The 19,117-nt window shown below is 43.2% G+C and overlaps 1 protein-coding gene across 1 annotated transcript; it reads left to right on the plus strand.

Annotated features, from left to right (window-relative positions):
- Positions 1-1,714: 1,714 nt before the first annotated feature.
- LOC139400940 (copine-4-like) lies at positions 1,715-18,193 on the plus strand (the record flags this gene model as incomplete). Its single annotated transcript, XM_071145474.1, has 7 exons — positions 1,715-1,894; positions 3,238-3,309; positions 6,922-6,996; positions 11,638-11,721; positions 11,806-11,895; positions 17,907-18,005; positions 18,140-18,193. Coding segments are annotated over 7 exons (654 nt in total), but the record flags the coding sequence as incomplete, so codon positions are not given.
- Positions 18,194-19,117: the final 924 nt, after the last annotated feature.

Here is a 19,117-nt window from a genome sequence, read left to right on the forward strand (position 1 = left end):
TCACCTCTCCATACAGACCTTCTCCAGATCCTTCAGGTTTCGGGGCTGTCGCTGTGCAATACGGACTTTCAGCTCCCTCCAACGATTTTATATTGGGTTCAGGTCTGGAGACTGGCTAGGCCACTCCAGGACCTCGAGATGCTTCTTACGGAGCCACTCCTTAGTTGCCCTGGCTGTGTGTTTCGGGTCGTTGTCAAGCTGGAAGACCCAGCCATGACCCATCTTCAATGGTCTTACTGAGGGAAGGAGGTTGTTGGCCAAGATCTCGCGATACATGGTCCCATCCATGCTCCCCTCAATACGGTGCAGTCGTCTTGTCCCCTTTGCACCTCCATGCTTCACGATTTGGATGGTGTTCTCATCCTTCTTCTTCCTCCAAACACGGCGAGTGGAGTTTAGACCAAAAAGCTCTATTTTTGTCTCATCAGACCACATGACCTTCTCCCAATCCTCCTCTGGATCATCCAGATGGTCATTGGCAAACTTCAGACGGGCCTTGGACATGCGCTGGCTTGAGCAGGGGGACCTTGCGTGCGATGCAGGATTTTAATCCATGACGGCGTAGTGTGTTACTAATGATTTTCTTTGAGACTGTGGTCCCAGCTCTCTTCAGGTCATTGACCAGGTCTTGCCATATAGTTCTGGGCTGATCCCTCACCTTCCTCATGATCATTGATGCCCCACGAGGTGAGATCTTGCTTGGAGCCCCAGACCGAGGGTGATTGACCGTTATCTTGAACTTCTTCCATTTTCTAATAATTGAGCCAACAGTTGTTGCCTTCTCACCAAGCTGCTTGTCTATTGTCCTGTAGCCCATCCCAGCCTTGTGCAGATCTTTATCCCTGATGTCCTTACACAGCTCTCTGATCTTGGCCATTGTGAAGAGGTTGGAGTCTGTTTGATTGAGTGTGTGGACAGGTGTCTTTTATACAGGTAACGAGTTCAAACAGGTGCAGTTAATACAGGTAATGAGTGGAGAACAGGAGGGATTCTTAAAGAAAAATGAACAGGTTTGTGAGAGCCGGAATTCTTACTGGTTGGTAATGGAGCAAATACTTATATCATGCAATAACAGACCTCTACATGCTTTGTAAGTAGGAAAACCTGCAAAATTGTCAGTGTATCAAATACTTGTTCTCCCCACTGTAGGTCTATAACAGTTTGGGTCTAGAGTGTCTCCCCCTTTGAAGAGGGGAGGGCAGCTTTCCAGTCTTTGGGGATCTCAGAGGATACAAAAGAGAGGATGAATAGGCTAGTAATAGTGGTTGCAACAATTCGGCAGATTATTTTAGAAAGAGAGGGTCCAGATTGTCTAGCCCAGCTGATTTGTAGGGATCCAGATTTTGCAGTTCTTTCAGAACATCATCTGTCTGGATTTGGGTGAAGGAGAAGTGGTAGGGCGGGGGGTTCCGTAGGTTTTGTTTTGTAGTCAATGTATACAGAGGAGGGCGGAAGCAAGCTGTCCTCCGTCTACACCATGGTGCTACCCTACAGAGTGCTGTTGAGGCTACTGTAGACCTTCATTGCAAACAGTGTATTTTAATTAATTATTTGGTGACGTGAATATATTTAGTTTAAAGTGATAACTTTTTAGATGTTTTCTCTATTTTATTTATTTCTGAAATTCAATGAGGATGATGGTCCTCCCCGTCCTCCTCTGAGGAGCCTCCAATGGAATAAACCCACTGGGCACTCTCTCTCTCTCTCTCTGCAGGTTGACAGGACAGAGGTGATCCGTAGCTCCATAAGCCCCACCTTTTCTAAAGTCTTCACCGTGGACTTTTACTTTGAGGAAGTACAGCGGCTACGTTACGAGCTCTATGACATCAGCAGCAATCACAACGGCATCAAGGAGGCTGACTTTCTGGGGGCCATGGAGTGCACACTGGGACAGGTGTGTTCTCACGGCAATGCCACACTAACTCCGACACGCTATCTCTGACACAATGCTAAGTGCTAAGTGCTAATGCTGGACCGAGCTGAACTTAGAGACCATTAAAAGCAGTTAGCAGAGGCTTTTTAGTAGACCCAGTGAGACTGTTTACTCAAGAAAGACAACACCTACCTCTCACCCTCCCTCTCTGCACGGGTCATTTCCTGTAACGTAAAAAAAACAAGCGAGTTAAGTGGTTTAGTGGCAGTTGGTCGGGCAGTGTAGTGTGTTTTTATATCAACCCTTTTCACCGGCAAAAATTAGCTCTCTGTAACGTTTGCATACAGTCAGTCTCCAATAAAATGACATGCCACGTGCAAATAACGATAAGGCACGTAATGAAATAATCCCCCAGACTTTCATTAAGAGTGTTTTGCTATACATGCAGCTGTCGGCTGAAACAGTTGGCGTCCGGTACGACAGCGGGCCTGGAATGTTTGAGCCTTCTGAGCCTCTCTCTGGTATTATTGTGTGTCTATGCCAACAGCAAATGATTCTTCCCCACCACTGCTGACACATGGTTCATAGGCCCTGCTATCTTCATCTAGTTGTACTGAGGAATTCTCCAGAAACTAATTTCATGTGTTATGAATTGCAGTATTTAGTTTGAGTTTGATCCAAGTTTCAAAGTACCACTCTCTGCCTTCCTCTCTCCCCCTTCTCTCTCTCTCTCTCTCTCTCTCTCTCTCTCTCTCTCTCTCTATCTCTCTGTCTTTTCCCTCTGACTCCTGGGAGATGTTCTAATGGATGAGCTGTTCATTTTGTTCCACTCTGTTGTATCTACAAGGAGACGGTGGGACTGTGGGCACATCTCAATGCAAATAAGAGGCATCATTTAGAAACACCTTATATTGTGAATAGTATTCGCCAAGGGGTTTTACTGTATTTCTACAGTTTGACTTCATATTTTATTCTCAAAATCATCCAATAGACCTACTGTACCATGCAAAAATTCCAGCATTGAGAATTTACTGAGAGGGCTTTGAACCTTTACAAAGACTCTTACATTGCATATTACTTGCATAATGTGGAAAGCCTCACAGCATCCAATTATTTTATGGCATCTTTCCAGCATGTGTTTATGGCAAAACTTCTCGTCAGAACTCCCCAACCTCACCCTATACCACCACACTCTCTTTTCCTTCAGACATTTGTGCAAAACTCTTCATTTTTTTATTTCTTTATTTTTGACTGCCGGTGATTCCCTCGTCCCAGTTTCCCCCCTCTGGTTCTCCTGAGTTGCTGTGTTGTTGATGTGAGGCACCGAGTCAGGGGAGTCTCACCTCTTATCTCTCTCCAAACAGATTGTGTCCCAGAGGAAGCTCACCAAACCACTGCTCAAACAGGGCAGCACAGTGAGCAAGTCCTTCATCATGGTAAGGCCCCTGTCTGTCACCTAGCTCCCTCTCTCTCTCTAGCTTTCTGTCTGTCTGTCTGTCTGTCTGTCTGTCTGTCTGTCTGTCTGTCTGTCTAAAGCACAGCAAAGGTAACTAATCATTACTCATCACGAAGTGATTTGAGAGACTAGTCAAGGATCATTTCACCTCTACCTTACCTACCACCCTAGAGCCACTTCAATTTGCTTACTGCCCCAATAGATCCACAGACGATGCAATCGCCATCACTCTGCACACTGCCCTATCCAATCTGGACAAGAGGAATACCTGTGTAAGAATGCTGTTTATTGACTACAGCTCAGCATTCAACACCATAGTACCCTCCAAGCTCGTCATTAAGCTTGAGGCCCTGGTCTGAACCCCGTCCTGTGCAACTGGGTCCTGAACTTCCTGACGGGCCGCCCCCAGGTGGTAAAGGTAGGAAACATCACCTCCACTCCGCTGATCCTCAACAAGGGTGAGTGCGTGCTCAGCCCCCTCCTGTACTCCCTGTTCACCCATGACTGCATGGCCAAGCACGCATCCAACTCAATCATCAAGTTTGTAGACAACACAACACTAGTAGACTTAATTACCAACAATGATGAGACAGTCTACAGGGAGGAGGTGTGGACTATGGGAGTGTGGTGCCTGGAAAACAACCTCTCACTCAACATCAACAAAACAAAGGGAACAACTTCAGGAAACAGCAGAGGGTGCACCCCCCTATCTACATCGACGGGACAGCAGTGGAGAATGTGGAAAGCTTCAAGTTCCTTGGCGTACACATCACTGACAAACTGAAATGGACCACCCACACAGACAGTGTGGTGAAGAAGGCGCAACAGCGCCTCTTCAACCTCAGGACTAAAACTAAAACCCTCACAAACTTTTACAGATGCACAATTGAAAGCATCCAGTCGGGCTGTATCAACGCTTGGTATGGCAACTGCACCGCCCGCAACCGCAAGGCTCTCCAGAGGGTGGTGCGGTCTGCCCAACGCATCACCGGGGGCAAACTACCCGCCCTCCAGGACACCTACGGCACCCGATGTCACAGGAAGGCCAAAAAGATCACCAAGGACAACAACCACCCGAGCCACTGCCTGTTCACCCCGCTATCATCCAGAATGTGAGGTCAATACAGGTGCATCAAAGCGGGGACCGAGAGACTGAAAAACAGCTTCTATCTCAAGGCCATCAGACTGTTAAACAGCCATCACTAGCACATTAGAGGCTGCTGCCTATAGTTATAGACTAGAAATCACTGGCCACTTTAAGGAATGGAAAACTAATAATGTTTACATATCTGGCATTACTCATCTCATTTGTATATACTGTATTCTATACTATTCTACGGTATCTCATTCACTTAATAATGGTTACATTTTAACTTGCATTACTCATCTCATTTGTATATACTGTATTCTATACTATTCTACGGTATCTCATTCACTTAATAATGGTTACATTTTAACTTGCATTACTCATCTCATTTGTATATACTGTATTCTATACTATTCTACGGTATCTCATTCACTTAATAATGTTTACATTTTAACTAGCATTACTCATCTCATATGTATATACTGTTTTCTATACTATTCTACTGGATCTTAGTCCGTTCCGCTCTGACATCGCTCGTCTGTATGTATATAGTCTTAATTCATTCCATTTGTGTGTATTGGGTATATGTTGTGTAATTTGTTATATATTACTTGTTAGATATTACTGCACTATCGGAGATAGAAGCACAAGCATTACGCTACACCCGCAATAACATATGCTAATCAGGTGTCTGTGACCAATACAATTTGATTTGATTTGATTTGAGAAGCCTACCACCTAATCTAAATTCAAATGTGACCAGGCAAACTTTAATTCAGATACGGGAGTTATTTTTTACACTTTCTGAGTTTGGTGTAGAGTAGCATCTGAACTTAACAAATAGATATGCATGCATGTGTCTGTTTGAGATGAACATACATATTGTTTTGTTTCTGAAGCACATTGCCTGTTTGCTTATGCATGGAAAATAACCTATTTTAACAAAGGTATCAAGGCATTCTTAATAGTGTAAATCACACAAACACACACACACACACACACACACACACACACACACACGCACACGCACACGCACACGTATACACACACACACACACACACACACACACACACACACACACACACACACACACACACACACACACACACACACACACACACACACACACACACACACACACACACACACACACACAATAGTTCTATATAAAGAGAGAACTAAATAGAGCGGTATCTCAAGGTCATTATGAAAAACGAGCTCCCAGCAGAAAGAAACTAACATCAGTGTCAATAGGACTTATATTAGACCAGATGAGGAGTGATTCCACAGTATTTCATATCTAAACAGTTGACAAATACATATGAATCTGGAGGCAGGTACAGAACAATACAAGCAATTTATGAACTCCAAATATGAAAGACAATATGCCTATCATGCGTTTTACTACAATGATTACAAGTTCACTATTTCATTCATAAACAGAACTTTGTTCTGGTTTCTGGTTATAACCAGGGTGTGTGTGAATATTAGAACCAGGTGTGTGTGAATATTAGAACCAGGTGTGTGTGAATATTAGAACCAGGTGTGTGTGAATATTAGAACCAGGTGTGTGAATATTAGAACCAGGTGTGTGTGAATATTAGATCCAGGTGTGTGTGAATATTAGATCCAGGTGTGTGTGAATAATAGAACCAGGTGTGTGAATATTAGAACCAGGTGTGTGAATATTAGAACCAGGTGTGTGTGAATATTAGATAAAGGTGTGTGAATATTAGAACCAGGTGTGTGTGAATATTAGAACCATGTGTGTGAATATTAGAACCAGTTGTGTGTGAATATTAGATCCAGGTGTGTGTGAATATTAGATACAGGTGTTTGTGAATATTAGAACCAGGTGTGTGTGAATATTAGATCCAGGTGTGTGTGAATATTAGAACCAGCGGTGTGTGAATATTAGAACCAGGTGTGTGTGAATATTAGAACCAGTTGTGTGTGAATATTAGATCCAGGTGTGTGAATATAAGAACCAGGTGTGTGTGAATATTAGATCCAGGTGTGTGTGAATATTAGAACCAGGTGTGTGTGAATATTAGATCCAGGTGTGTGTGAATATTAGAACCAGGTGTGTGAATATTAGAACCAGTTGTGTGTGAATATTAGATCCAGGTGTGTGTGAATATTAGAACCAGGTGTGTGAATATTAGAACCAGGTGTGTGTGAATATTAGATCCAGGTGTGTGTGAATATTAGATCCAGGTGTGTGTGAATATTAGATCCAGGTGTGTGTGAATATTAGATCCAGTTGTGTGAATATTAGAACCAGTTGTGTGTGAATATTAGAACCAGGTGTGTGAATATTAGATCCAGGTGTGTGAATATTAGATCCAGGTGTGTGTAAATATTAGAACCAGGTGTGTGTGAATATTAGAACCAGGTGTGTGAATATTATAACCAGTTGTGTTTGAATATTAGAACCAGGTGTGTGAATATTAGAACCAGGTGTGTGTGAATATTAGATCCAGGTGTGTGTTATGTACCTGCAGGTCACCGCCGAGGAGCTGACAGGGAATGATGATTATGTGGAACTTTCTTTCAGTGCCAGGAAACTTGACGACAAGGTAAGGTTGCAACGCTACAGAACATGTTTAATTTGTGCTCGTTAATTGATTATGAATGCATTACATTATTGTATATCCTCTCCATTAACCATGGCATCAACTGGTCTCAGAACAGTGATTATACACATAGAGCTATGCTTCAAGGGCAAAATCCCATCAGAGGAATAATTACAACAGAAACACATTAGATACAGAGAACCAATCCCTCCTCAATGAGGATCTATGATCCACCCAACTCCCCATCTCAGTCTCTCCTGCTGTGTTTGTGGTTCTGGCTCACACAGATGGGGAGATAAGAAAGGAGAGAGAGAGCAGAGGTGTGTGTGGTGTGTTTGTGGTTAAGTCAAAGAGATGTTTTTAAGTCTCCTGGTGTCTTTCTCAGCCCCAGTGTATCTCTAATCACAGTCTAATTTAAATTAGTTAATCTCCACTAAATGGAAGATGCTGTGTGTGTGTGTGTGTGTGTGTGTGTGTGTGTGTGTGTGTGAGTGTGTGTGAGTGTGTGTGTGTGTGTGTGTGTGTGTGTGTGTGCGCGTGTGTGTGTGTGTGTGTGTGTGTGTGTGTGTGTGTGTGTGTGTGTGTGTGTGTGTGTGTGTGTGTGTGTGTGTGTGCGTGTGTGTGTGTGTGTGTGTGTGTGTGTGTGTGTGTGTGTGTGTGTGTGTGTGTGTGTGTGTGTGTGTGTGTGTGTGTGTGTGTGTGTGTGTGTGTGTGTGTGTGTGTGTGTGTGTGTGTGTGTGTGTGTGTGTGTGTGTGTGTGTGTGTGTGTGTGTGTGTGTGTGTGTGTGTGTGTGTGTGTGTGTGCGCGTGTGTGTGTGTGTGTGTGTGTGTGTGTGTGTGTGTGTGTGTGTGTGTGTGTGTGTGTGTGTGTGTGTGTGTGTGTGTGTGTGTGTGTCTGCCTTCAACTGAAATAAGTTTTCCCTCACCACAGGTGCTAAAGTACATTATTCCAGCACTAAAATGCAAATCAGCATTGCATATGCAGGGAGAAATGTAATCAATCAAAGTGATGTGCTCTTAACTCTCCCATCAGTATCCTATCAGTAAGAATCGTGTTTATAAATGATTGATTTCATGTTTTTGGAACTGCAGATTTCTTCTGATCAGCAGGTGTTTTGAGGGAATTTTTCTCCTGGAGCATCCAGTCAAGTTGATTGTAGTACTAGGATCAGACATCAGGTGTGCCTAACCAGACCAGGATATATCATGACCATTGCTGGCCCCAATTCAAATCAAATCAAATCAAAGTGTATTTGTCACGTGTGCCGTAGACCTTACAATGAAATGCTTACTTCCAAGCCCTAACCAACAGTGCAATTTTTAAGTAAAAAATAGGTATTAGGTAAACAATAGATCGGTAAAGAAATTTAAAAAACAGTAAACTGACAGTGAAAATAACAGTAGCGAGGCTGTATACAGGGGTACAGAGTCCATGTGTGGGGGCACCGGATAGTCGGGCTAATTAAGGTAATATGTACATGTAGGTATAGTTAAAGTGACTATGCATAGATGATTAACAGAGAGTAGCAGCAGCGTAAAAAGAGGGGTTGGGGGAGGGGACACACAATGCAGATGGTCCGGGTAGCCATTTGATTACCGGTTCAGGAGTCTTATGGCTTGGGGGTGAAAGCTGTTTAGAAGCCTCTTGCATCAAGACTTGGCGCTCCAGTACCATTTGCCATGTGGTAGAAGAGAGAGCAGTCTATGACTGGGGTGGCTGGGGTCTTTTTACAATTTTTAGGGACTTCTTCTGACACCACCTGGTGTAGAGGTCCTGGATGGCTGGCAGCTTAGCCCCAGTGATGTACTAGGCTGTTCGCACTACCAGCTGTAGTGCCATGCGGTTGGAGGCAGAGCAGTTGCCATACCAGGCAGATGTTGCAGCTGTAGAACCTTTTGAGGATCTGAGGACCCATGCCAAATCTTTTCAGTCTCCTGGGGGGGAAAGGTTTTCACGACTATCTTGGTGTGTTTGGACCATTCAAGTTGGTTGGTGATGTGGACACCAAGGAACTTGAAGCTCTCAACCTGCTCCACTACAGCCCCCTCGATGAGAATGAGGGCGTCGTCGGTCCTCCTTTTCCTGTAGTCCACAATCATCTCCTTTGTCTTGATTACATTGAGGGATAGGTTGTTATTCTGGTACCACCTGGCCAGGTGTCTCCCCATAGGCTGTCTCGTCGTTGTCGGTGATCAGGCCTACCACTGTTGTGTCGTCTGCAAACTTAATTATGGTATTGGAGTCGTGTCTGGCCATGCAGTCGTGGTTGAACAGGAAGTACAGGAGGGGACTGAGCACACACCCCTGAGGTGCTCCAGTATTGAGGATCAGTGTGGCAGATGTGTTGCTACCTACCCTTACCACCTCTGTGCGGCCCGTCAGGAAGTCCAGGATCCAGCTGCAGAGGGAGGTGTTTAGTCCCAGGATCCTTAGCTTCGTGATGAGCTTTGAGGGCACTATGGTGTTGAATGCTGAGCTGTACTCAATGAATAGTATTCTCACGTAGGTGTTTCTTTTGTCCAGGTGGGAAAGGACAGTGTGGAGTGCAATAGAGATTGCATCATCTGTGGATCTGTTTGAGCGTTATGCAAATTGGAGTGAGTCTAGGGTTTCTGGGATAATGGTGTTGATGTGAGCCATTACCAGCCTAGTACTCACGGCTACGGACTTGAGTGCTACGGGTCTGTAGTCATTTAGGCAGGTTGCCTTCGTGTTCTTGGGCACAGAGACTATGGTGGTCTGCTTGAAACACGGTGGTATTACAGACTCAATCAGGGACATGTTGAAAATGTCAGTGAAGACACCTGCCAGTTGGTCAGCACATGCCTTGCCAGAGGCCTTACTCACATCGGCTACCTCAGTGTTGCCTCAGTGTTGCTTGCCTTGAAGCGAGCATAGAAGTGATTTAGCTCATCTGGTAGGCTCGTGTCACTGGACAGCTTGCGTCTGTGCTTCCGTTTGTAGTCTGTAATAGTTTACAGGCCCTGCCACACCCGACGAGCATCGGAGCCGGTGTAGTACGATTCAATTTTAGTCCTTTATTGGCGCTTTGCCTGTCTGATGGTTCGTTGCAGGGCATAGCAGGATTTCTTATAAGCTTCCAGGTTAGAGTTCCGCACCTACACTTTAGCTCAGTGTGAATGTTGTCTGTAATCCATGGCTTCTGGTTGGGCTATGTATGTACTTTCACTGTGGGGACGACTTCCTCGATGCACTTATTGATAAAGCCAGTGACTGATGTGGTGTACTCCTCAATGCCATTGGAAGAATCCCGGAACATGTTCCTGTCTGTGCTAGCAAAACAGTCCTGTAGTTTAGCATCTGCTTTATCTGACTGCTTTTTAATAGACAGAGTCACTGGTGCTTCCTGCTTTAGTTTTTGCTTGTCGGCAGGGATCAGGAGGATAGAATTATGGTCAGATTTGCCAAAGGAGGGCGGTTGGGCTTTATTTACCAGCCGGCCCGCCTGCTGGTTGTGCAGGATTATTTTCAGTGTACCTGTGTACACGGCTGTATGTCACGGTTGTCCATGTGTTTGAATTTTGCTGGACTGTTTAAGTCCCCCGTGTTTGGGGCATTTGTTAGGGATGGCGTCTGTTCAACGTTGTGGTGCATTAAAAAGTAGCGCTACCCTGAACTCTCTGCTTCCTGCGCCTGACTTCTTTCCCACTACACCCCGGGGGTTACAACCAGCTGAATGTTATCCATGTCGTCATTCAGCCACGATTTGGTGAAACATAAGATATTACAGTTTTTGATGTCCTGTTGGTAGGATATTCGTGATCGTACGTCTAATGTGATCGTGATCGTACGTCTAATCATCGTCTAATTTATTGTTCAATGATTGTACGTTGGCAAGTAATACTGATGGTGAGGGCAGATTTCCCACTCGCCGTTGGCGGATCCTTACAAGGCACCCCGCCCTATGTTCTCTATACCTGCGTCTCTTTCTCTTTCCAATGACCGGGATTTTGAAGTACATCCTGTGCGTCCTGCTTGTTGAAGAAATGCAATCTGCCATTTGACATTTCTACTTGTTGTTCAAAAGTGTTGAGAACAATCTGTGATTTTCTACTTCCCAGTGCTGCTCTTATTAGATAAGTCAAAGTACCAAGACAATTTGAAAGGCGTCTTAGCTGTATACTGTAACGAGTAACAACCTCAGGGTCTGGAGTATTGTATGAGGTACAGTATTTCTTCAGCTAATTTAGCTGTTCAGGAGTTTTGGCACCCGTCTAGGGAGTTACCAGAGATAACACTCCTACAGATTGCATCACAGCTCAGCTCTATGAATCAATGAACAGGAAGGAGAAAGACCAGCCTCACAGGAAAATATATAGTGGCAGAGAGTTAGTTAGATGTCAGTACAGTATATCCTATGTTTAATATATATTCCATGTAGATTACCTATACACATACAGGAGCGTTTGTAGAGGACCTCAGTGTGTTGTTGACTTTGATAAATGCATGAATTTGGACAACATGGCAACCATCTTCCTCACAACAACGTTAGGTATTTTATTGACCACTTTCACAGTTTTAGGGCCAAAGCGGTTGGGAGGGAAATATTGCAATCCCTCAGCATGGCATTAAGATGGTAGTTGATGTATTTCTGAAAGCCCACCGTGTATCTCTCTGTGCAGGACTTTTTTAGCAAATCAGACCCTTTCCTGGAGATCTTCAGGATGAACGATGACGACACGCTACAGCTTGTGCACAGAACAGAGGTAAAACCAGCAGTTGTTTTGTTCAAACGGATCCATCCAATTACTTTAGCTTATTTCCATTTCTCTTTCCTGTTTCACTCACAGACTGTTATGAACAACCTTAACCCGGTGTGGAAAACCTTCAAGACTTCCCTGAATTCCCTCTGCAGTGGAGACCATGACCGGCCTCTAAAGGTATAGACGTGTGTGTCTGATTGATTGTATGTATGTATGTATGTATGTATGTATGTATGTATGTATGTATGTATGTATGTATGTATGTATGTATGTATGTATATATGTGCTTGGCTCTATGTCTTCTTGCCAGCCCAGGGGACCTGATTGAGCACTTTTGCCACAGTAGTGGACTGACTGGCAGGTGAGCAATACTGATTTCAGCACCATGGCCTCAATCCTATGAAGGGTTTGTCTACTAGAGTCAGGAGGGAGGGCTAGACTAGGGAGGAAGGGGATTCTCTATAGCAGGGGTATTCAACTGTTATCCCTGGTTTTCTGTTCTACTTGATAATTAATACCACCCACCTGGTGTCCCAGGTCTAAATCAGTCCATGATTGGTCTCTCTATCCTTCCCTCTATTCTTCATTTCCTCCTCTCCAGTCAATCAGTCCCTGATTAGAGGGGAACAATGTAAAAATGAACTGGCATCGAGGTTCAGAGTTGAGTTTGAGGGCTCTCTAGACGAGTCATTTGTGGCTTGGCCTGATCATACAGGACCAAGCCGGGGGACGTCTATTAGACCAGGGGAGTGGAAAGAGAGATACTCTCAAACGCCCCGCCCCCACCACCTTTCTAACTCCTCCTCTTCCCTCCCTTCTCTTTCAGCCCCCCTCCCTCTGTCTCACATGGTCGGCATCTTCCCCCTTTTCCTTTATTGCCTCGTGTGTGTGCTTGTTTGTGTGTGTGTGTATTATTGCCTTTTTCCCCCTTTCTAACTCCCTGGCATTACTAAATCATTAAACTACAGTTAGTCTAATGAGCGCCTGAAGGGCCTGCTCTAAACAAATAAGACTTTCTCATTAAACATTTAGGCACCAACAATGAGCTGCAGCAGTGTCTCATTGTGTTTAGGGGCACTGAGTCTCTCTCTCTCTCTCTCTTTCTCTCTCTCCTTCCCTCTATTCTTCATTCCCTCCTCTCCAGTCAAGGAGATAGAGAGGGTGGTGCTGAGGTGGGAGGAGGTTAAGCTGTCGATGCCCCCACCCCCAACTCCCTCCCACCTACTTCTTGTCCCAATCCCTCCATGTTACCAATCACACCTCTCCTCTCCATCCCAAGATTTCAATCAGCCCCAGTTGCCACGGTGGTGCTCTTTAGGGGTATGAGTGATGAGGTCACTGTGGGGTTGGATGTGTGTTGGTGGGGCCAACAGTAATTAACCCCAGGGCAGGAAATGACATGGAGCTAAAGAGATCATTCACATTTAAACGTTGAAGGCTAAGAAACTGTCTGACCATATTGCTACCAATATTAACTGCACCCACGGTATCAGCAAACCTTTTTGAAATAAATATTAAAATTATACAGAGCCACTGCTTAACAACCAGTGGTTTCAGGGAAAGAGCTTCCTGTTTGTTAGTTGGGATTGGTCATCCAGTGGGGCATGGTGAGTCCTATGCTGTCTTGCCCACTAGCACCATAATAGTAGCACATAATAGTAGCACATAATAGTAACGTCATAATAGTAGCATCATAATAGTAGCATCATAATAGTAACATCATAATAGTAACATCATAATAGTAACATCATAATAGTAACATCATAATAGTAACATCATAATAGTAACATCATAATAGTAACATCATAATAGTAACATCATGATAGTAACATCATGATAGTAACATCATAATAGTAACATCATAATAGTAGTCTCATAATAGTAACATCATAATAGTAACATCATAATAGTAACATCATAATAGTAGCACATAATAGTAACGTCATAATAGTAGCATCATAATAGTAGCATCATAATAGTAACATCATAATAGTAACATCATAATAGTAACATCATAATAGTAACATCATAATAGTAACATCATAATAGTAACATCATAATAGTAACATCATGATAGTAACATCATGATAGTAACATCATAATAGTAACATCATAATAGTAGTCTCATAATAGTAACATCATAATAGTAACATCATAATAGTAACATCATAATAGTAACATCATAATAGTAACATCATAATAGTAGCATCATAATAGTAGCATCATAATAGTAACATCATAATAGTAGCATCATAATAGTAACATCATAATAGTAACATCATAATAGTAACATCATAATAGTAGTCTCACAATAGTAACATCATAATAGTAGCATCATAATAGTAACATCATAATAGTAGCATCATAATAGTAACATCATAATAGTAGCATCATAATAGTAGCATCATAATAGTAGTCTCATAATAGTAACATTATAATAGTAGAATCATAATAGTAACATCATAATGGTAGACCATAATGGTAGCATCATAATAGTAGCATAATAATAGTAGACCATAATGGTAGCATCATAATGGCAGCATCATAATGGTTAGCATCATAATGTAGCACATAATGGTAGCATCGTAATAGTAGCATAATAATAGTAGACCATAATGGTAGCATCATAATGGTATTATCATAATGTAGCACATAACGGTAGCATCATAATAGTAACATCATAATAGTAACATCATAATAGTAACATCATAATAGTAACATCATAATAGTAGCATCATAATAGTTGCCTCATAGTAGTAACATCATAATAGTAGACCATAATGGTAGCATCATAATAGTAGCATAATAATAGTAGACCGTAATGGTAGCATCATAATGGTAGACCATAATGGTAGCATCATAATAGTAGCATAATAATAGTAGACCATAATGGTAGCATCATAATGGTATTATCATAATAGTAGACCATAATGGTAGCATCATAATGTAGCATAATAATAGTAGACCATAATGGTAGCATCATAATAGTAGCATAATAATAGTAGACCATAATGGTAGCATCATAATAGTAGCACATACTGGTAGCATCATAATAGTAACATAATAATAGTAGCCTCATAATAGTAGCACATAATGGTAGCATCATAATAGTAGACCATAATGGTCGCATCATAATAGTAGACCATAACGTAGCATCATAATAGTAACATCATAATAGTAGACCATAACGTAGCATCATAATAGTAGCCTCATAATAGTAGCACATAATGGTAGCATCATAATAGTAGACCATAATGGTAGACCATAATGGTAGCATCATAATAGTAGACCATAACGGATATGTGTTAGGGGTGTGGGTGGATATGTGTTAGGGGTGTGGGTGGATATGTGTTAGGGGTGTGGGTGGATGTGTGTTAGGGGTGTGAGTGGATGTGGGTGGATGTGTGGGTGGATGTGTGTTAGGGGTGTGGGTGGATGTGTGGGTGGATGTGTGGGTGGATGTGTGTTAGGGGTGTGGTGGGATGTGTGTTAGGGGTGTGGGTGGATGTGTGTTAGGGGTGTGAGTGGATGTGGGTGGATGTGTGGGTGGATGTGTGTTAGGGGTGTGGGTGGATGTGTGTTAGGGTTGTGGGTGGATGTGGGTGGATGTGTGGGTGGATATGTGTGGGTTTCAGAAGCAGTGATAGTGAATGATTTCCTGTGGAGTTAATATGCCTCTAGTTTTAATGGATAATAAAATGTCTTCCCATCCAATGGGACTTTTCACAAGATGCTGTTAATGTTAGCTCAGGTTAACCTCCTTATCACAAACTGTATAATACAAGAGCATTAATTGAACACACATTTATTAAACAGACGTTACAATGCCACGGTTTTGACACTTGACACAACCATGGATGTAGGAGGCTGTCCTGGAATTGTCACTGCAGTGAATGTGTATCATAGATGAATGTTCAGCATAGCTAATGGCCAGATGAGGGTCAGAGGTCAGTTTATTTATCCATGATCCATGTGAAACCTAGACACACACACACACACTCACAAACAGTGGCGTCATGCACCCATTATTTTAGAGGTATGTGAGGATGAAGACTGTGTGTGTGTGTGGGACTGGCCAGCCCCCCTCTGGAATTCTGAGGATTTAGTATTTTTCGAACAACTGAAACAGCTTGTTCCTGCAATCTAGAGCCATAATCATTATGTCTAATACTATGTACAAAAAAAAGAAGTGAAAAAGAAGCTATCTAAGCTTACCTCTTTACCTGTTCAAATGTCATTTTAATGAATGATGCACATTGATTCTATGACAAATGTTATGCCTTAGGAGTTTAGTACAACTGCCACACTGTTACTGTACATACAGTGCATTCGGAAAGTATTCAGACCCCATTCCTTTTTCCACATTTTGTTACGTTACAGCCTTATTTTTTAAAAATATTTAAATAAATACAGATACTCATCAACCTACACACAATACCCCATATTGACAAAGCGAAAACAGTTTTTTTTAGAAATGTTGCAAGTTTATTGAAAGTAAAAAACAGAAATACCTTAGTTACATAAGTATTAGGACCCTTTGCTATGAGACTCGAAATTGAGCTCAGGTGCATTCTGTTTCCATGAATCATCCTTGAGATGTTTCTACAACTTCATTGGAGTCCACCTGTGGTAAATTAAATTGATCGGACATGATTTGGAAAGGCACACACTTGTGTCCCACAGTTGACAGTGTATGTCAGAGCAAAAAACAAGCCATGAGGTCGAAGGAATTGTCCATAGAGCTCCGAGACAGGATTGTGTCGAGGCACAGATCTGGGGAAGTTTACCAAAAAATGTCTGTAGCATTGAAGGTCCCCAAGAACACAGTGTCCTCCATCATTCTTAACCACCAAGACTCTTCCAAGAGCTGGACGCCTGGCCAAACTGAGCAATCGAGGGAGAAAGGCCTTGGTCAGGGAGGTGACCAAGAACCCGATGGTGACTCTGAGAGAGCTCCAGAGTTCCTCTGTAGAGATGGGAGAACCTTCCAGAAGGACAACCATCTCTGCAGCACTCCACCAATCAGGCCTTTATGGTAGAGTGGCCAGACGGAAGCCACTCCTGAGTAAAAGGCATATAAAAGCCCGATTGGAGTTTGCCAAAAGGCAGCTAAAGACTTTCAGACCATGAGAAACAAGATTCTCTGGTCTGATGAAACCAAGATTGAACTCTTTAGCCTGAATGCCAAATGTCACGTCTGGCGGTGAAGCATGGTGGGGGCAGCATCATGCGGTGGGGATGTTTTTCAACAACAGGGACTGGGAGACAAGCAGGATTGAGGAAAAGATGAATGGAGCACAGAGAGATCCTTGATGAAAACCTGGTCAAGAGCTCTCAGGACCTGAGACTGGGGTGAAGTTTCACCTTCCAACAGGACAACGACCCGGACAATGATTTACATACACACCTCCTGCGAGTCCTGCCCATCACTGGCAGCAAAAATCAAATCAAACGCTGTGCATGTAACTCAACACTCTCTCTCCTCCTCAACTGACGATACTGTCTGCATGCACAAGAGTATCTAGTGACCTGCTTAGCATATCTTTGCTCGGTGGTGCACCTTGGAAGAAACCACTTACTAAGGAGAAAAGGGAGGGGGGTTGAGAGGGTACTTTTTGCCTGGTCCAGTCAGTGTTCCCCCTCTGCAAAATACCGCTGACAGATCTTTTTATAAGAAATTATGATAAAATGTGTGCTTAAAAATTAAGTGTAGTAATTCATTTAAACATTTATAATGTTAAACAAAATAAACATATACACACAAATTCAATGTTATCTCTCTCTGTCTTATGTCAAAAGCCTTTCATATCCTCAATTCTATATTTCATGAGACTATTAAAACTCCAGCAATGTCGCCTTACTGATTTATTAATGGAGAAGCATCACAGGGGAGTCTGCTCTAGTTCTGAAACTGGTCACAGTGAGTTGTAACGAGTGTGAACACCAGGGGAAGAGCTTTCAACCATACCAGAATCTACATGACACCACATAGTTGGTCACATTCAGTCTGGAGATCTTGTTCAACTGCAGCATTCACAGATGGGTTTAGGTGATATGTACATATTGACACTGTAGTATTTGATCATTAACTGAAGTCACTTTTTCTAACCTACTCTTTCTCTCTTCTCATCTCCTCTCTCTCTCTCTCTCTCTCTCTCTCTCTCTCTCTCTCTCTCTCTCTCTCTCAGTGCACAGTGTGGGACTGGGACTCCAATGGGAAGCACGACTATATTGGTGAATATCAGGCCACATTCAAAGAGATGAGAGGGGCAATGGATGGGAGACAGGTAGGCTGTACAGGTGTTGTGCGAGTTTATAAGTGGGGTTTAGATAGCGTTGGTTGTTTTTCTTTTAGGTAGCGAAGGCATCAATCAGGTTTGTAAAATGATCATTTCTAGATGCCTGTCACGGATTCCCCCAGTACTGCTGCTCCTTCCTGCACCAGTTCCGGAGTTCTACATCACCGGCCTTCTAGGCTTCACTGCACTGTCTAATTACGCACTCCTGGTTACCATTTTCCCTGATTAGTAATTGTATACTGTATATGTGCCCTCTGTTCCCCATTGTCCTGGTCGATTATTGTTACCATGTCTGTTGGTCCTGTGAGTACCTGTGTTTTGGCGTTCGTGCTGCGTGTTTTATGCAATTGTTATTACGGATCCCGTGCAGTGTAATTACTGGTCTCATCCCGTGCAGTGTAATTACTGGTCTCATCCCGTGCAGTGTAATTACTGGTCTCATCCCGTGCAGTGTAATTACTGGTCTCATCCCGTGCAGTGTAATTACTGGTCTCATCCCGTGCAGTGTAATTACTGGTCTCATCCCGTGCAGTGTAATTACTGGTCTCATCCCGTGCAGTGTAATTACTGGTCTCATCCCGTGCAGTGTAATTCCTGGTCTCATCCCGTGCAGTGTAATTACTGGTCTCATCCCGTGCAGTGTAATTACTGGTCTCATCCCGTGCAGTGTAATTACTGGTCTCATCCCGTGCAGTGTAATTACTGGTCTCATCCCGTGCAGTGTAATTACTGGTCTCATCCCGTGCATTGTAATTACTGGTCTCATCCCGTGCAGTGTAATTACTGGTCTCATCCCGTGCAGTGTAATTACTGGTCTCATCCCGTGCAGTGTAATTACTGGTCTCATCCCGTGCAGTGTAATTACTGGTCTCATCCCGTGCAGTGTAATTACTGGTCTCATCCCGTGCAGTGTAATTACTGGTCTCATCCCGTGCATTGTAATTACTGGTCTCATCCCATGCAGTGTAATTACTGGTCTCATCCCGTGCAGTGTAATTACTGGTCTCATCCCGTGCAGTGTAATTACTGGTCTCATCCCGTGCAGTGTAATTACTGGTCTCATCCCGTGCAGTGTAATTACTGGTCTCATCCCGTGCAGT

This window comes from Oncorhynchus clarkii, unplaced genomic scaffold (assembly GCF_045791955.1).
Source record: "Oncorhynchus clarkii lewisi isolate Uvic-CL-2024 unplaced genomic scaffold, UVic_Ocla_1.0 unplaced_contig_12551_pilon_pilon, whole genome shotgun sequence".
Classification (NCBI taxonomy): Eukaryota; Metazoa; Chordata; class Actinopteri; order Salmoniformes; family Salmonidae; genus Oncorhynchus; species Oncorhynchus clarkii.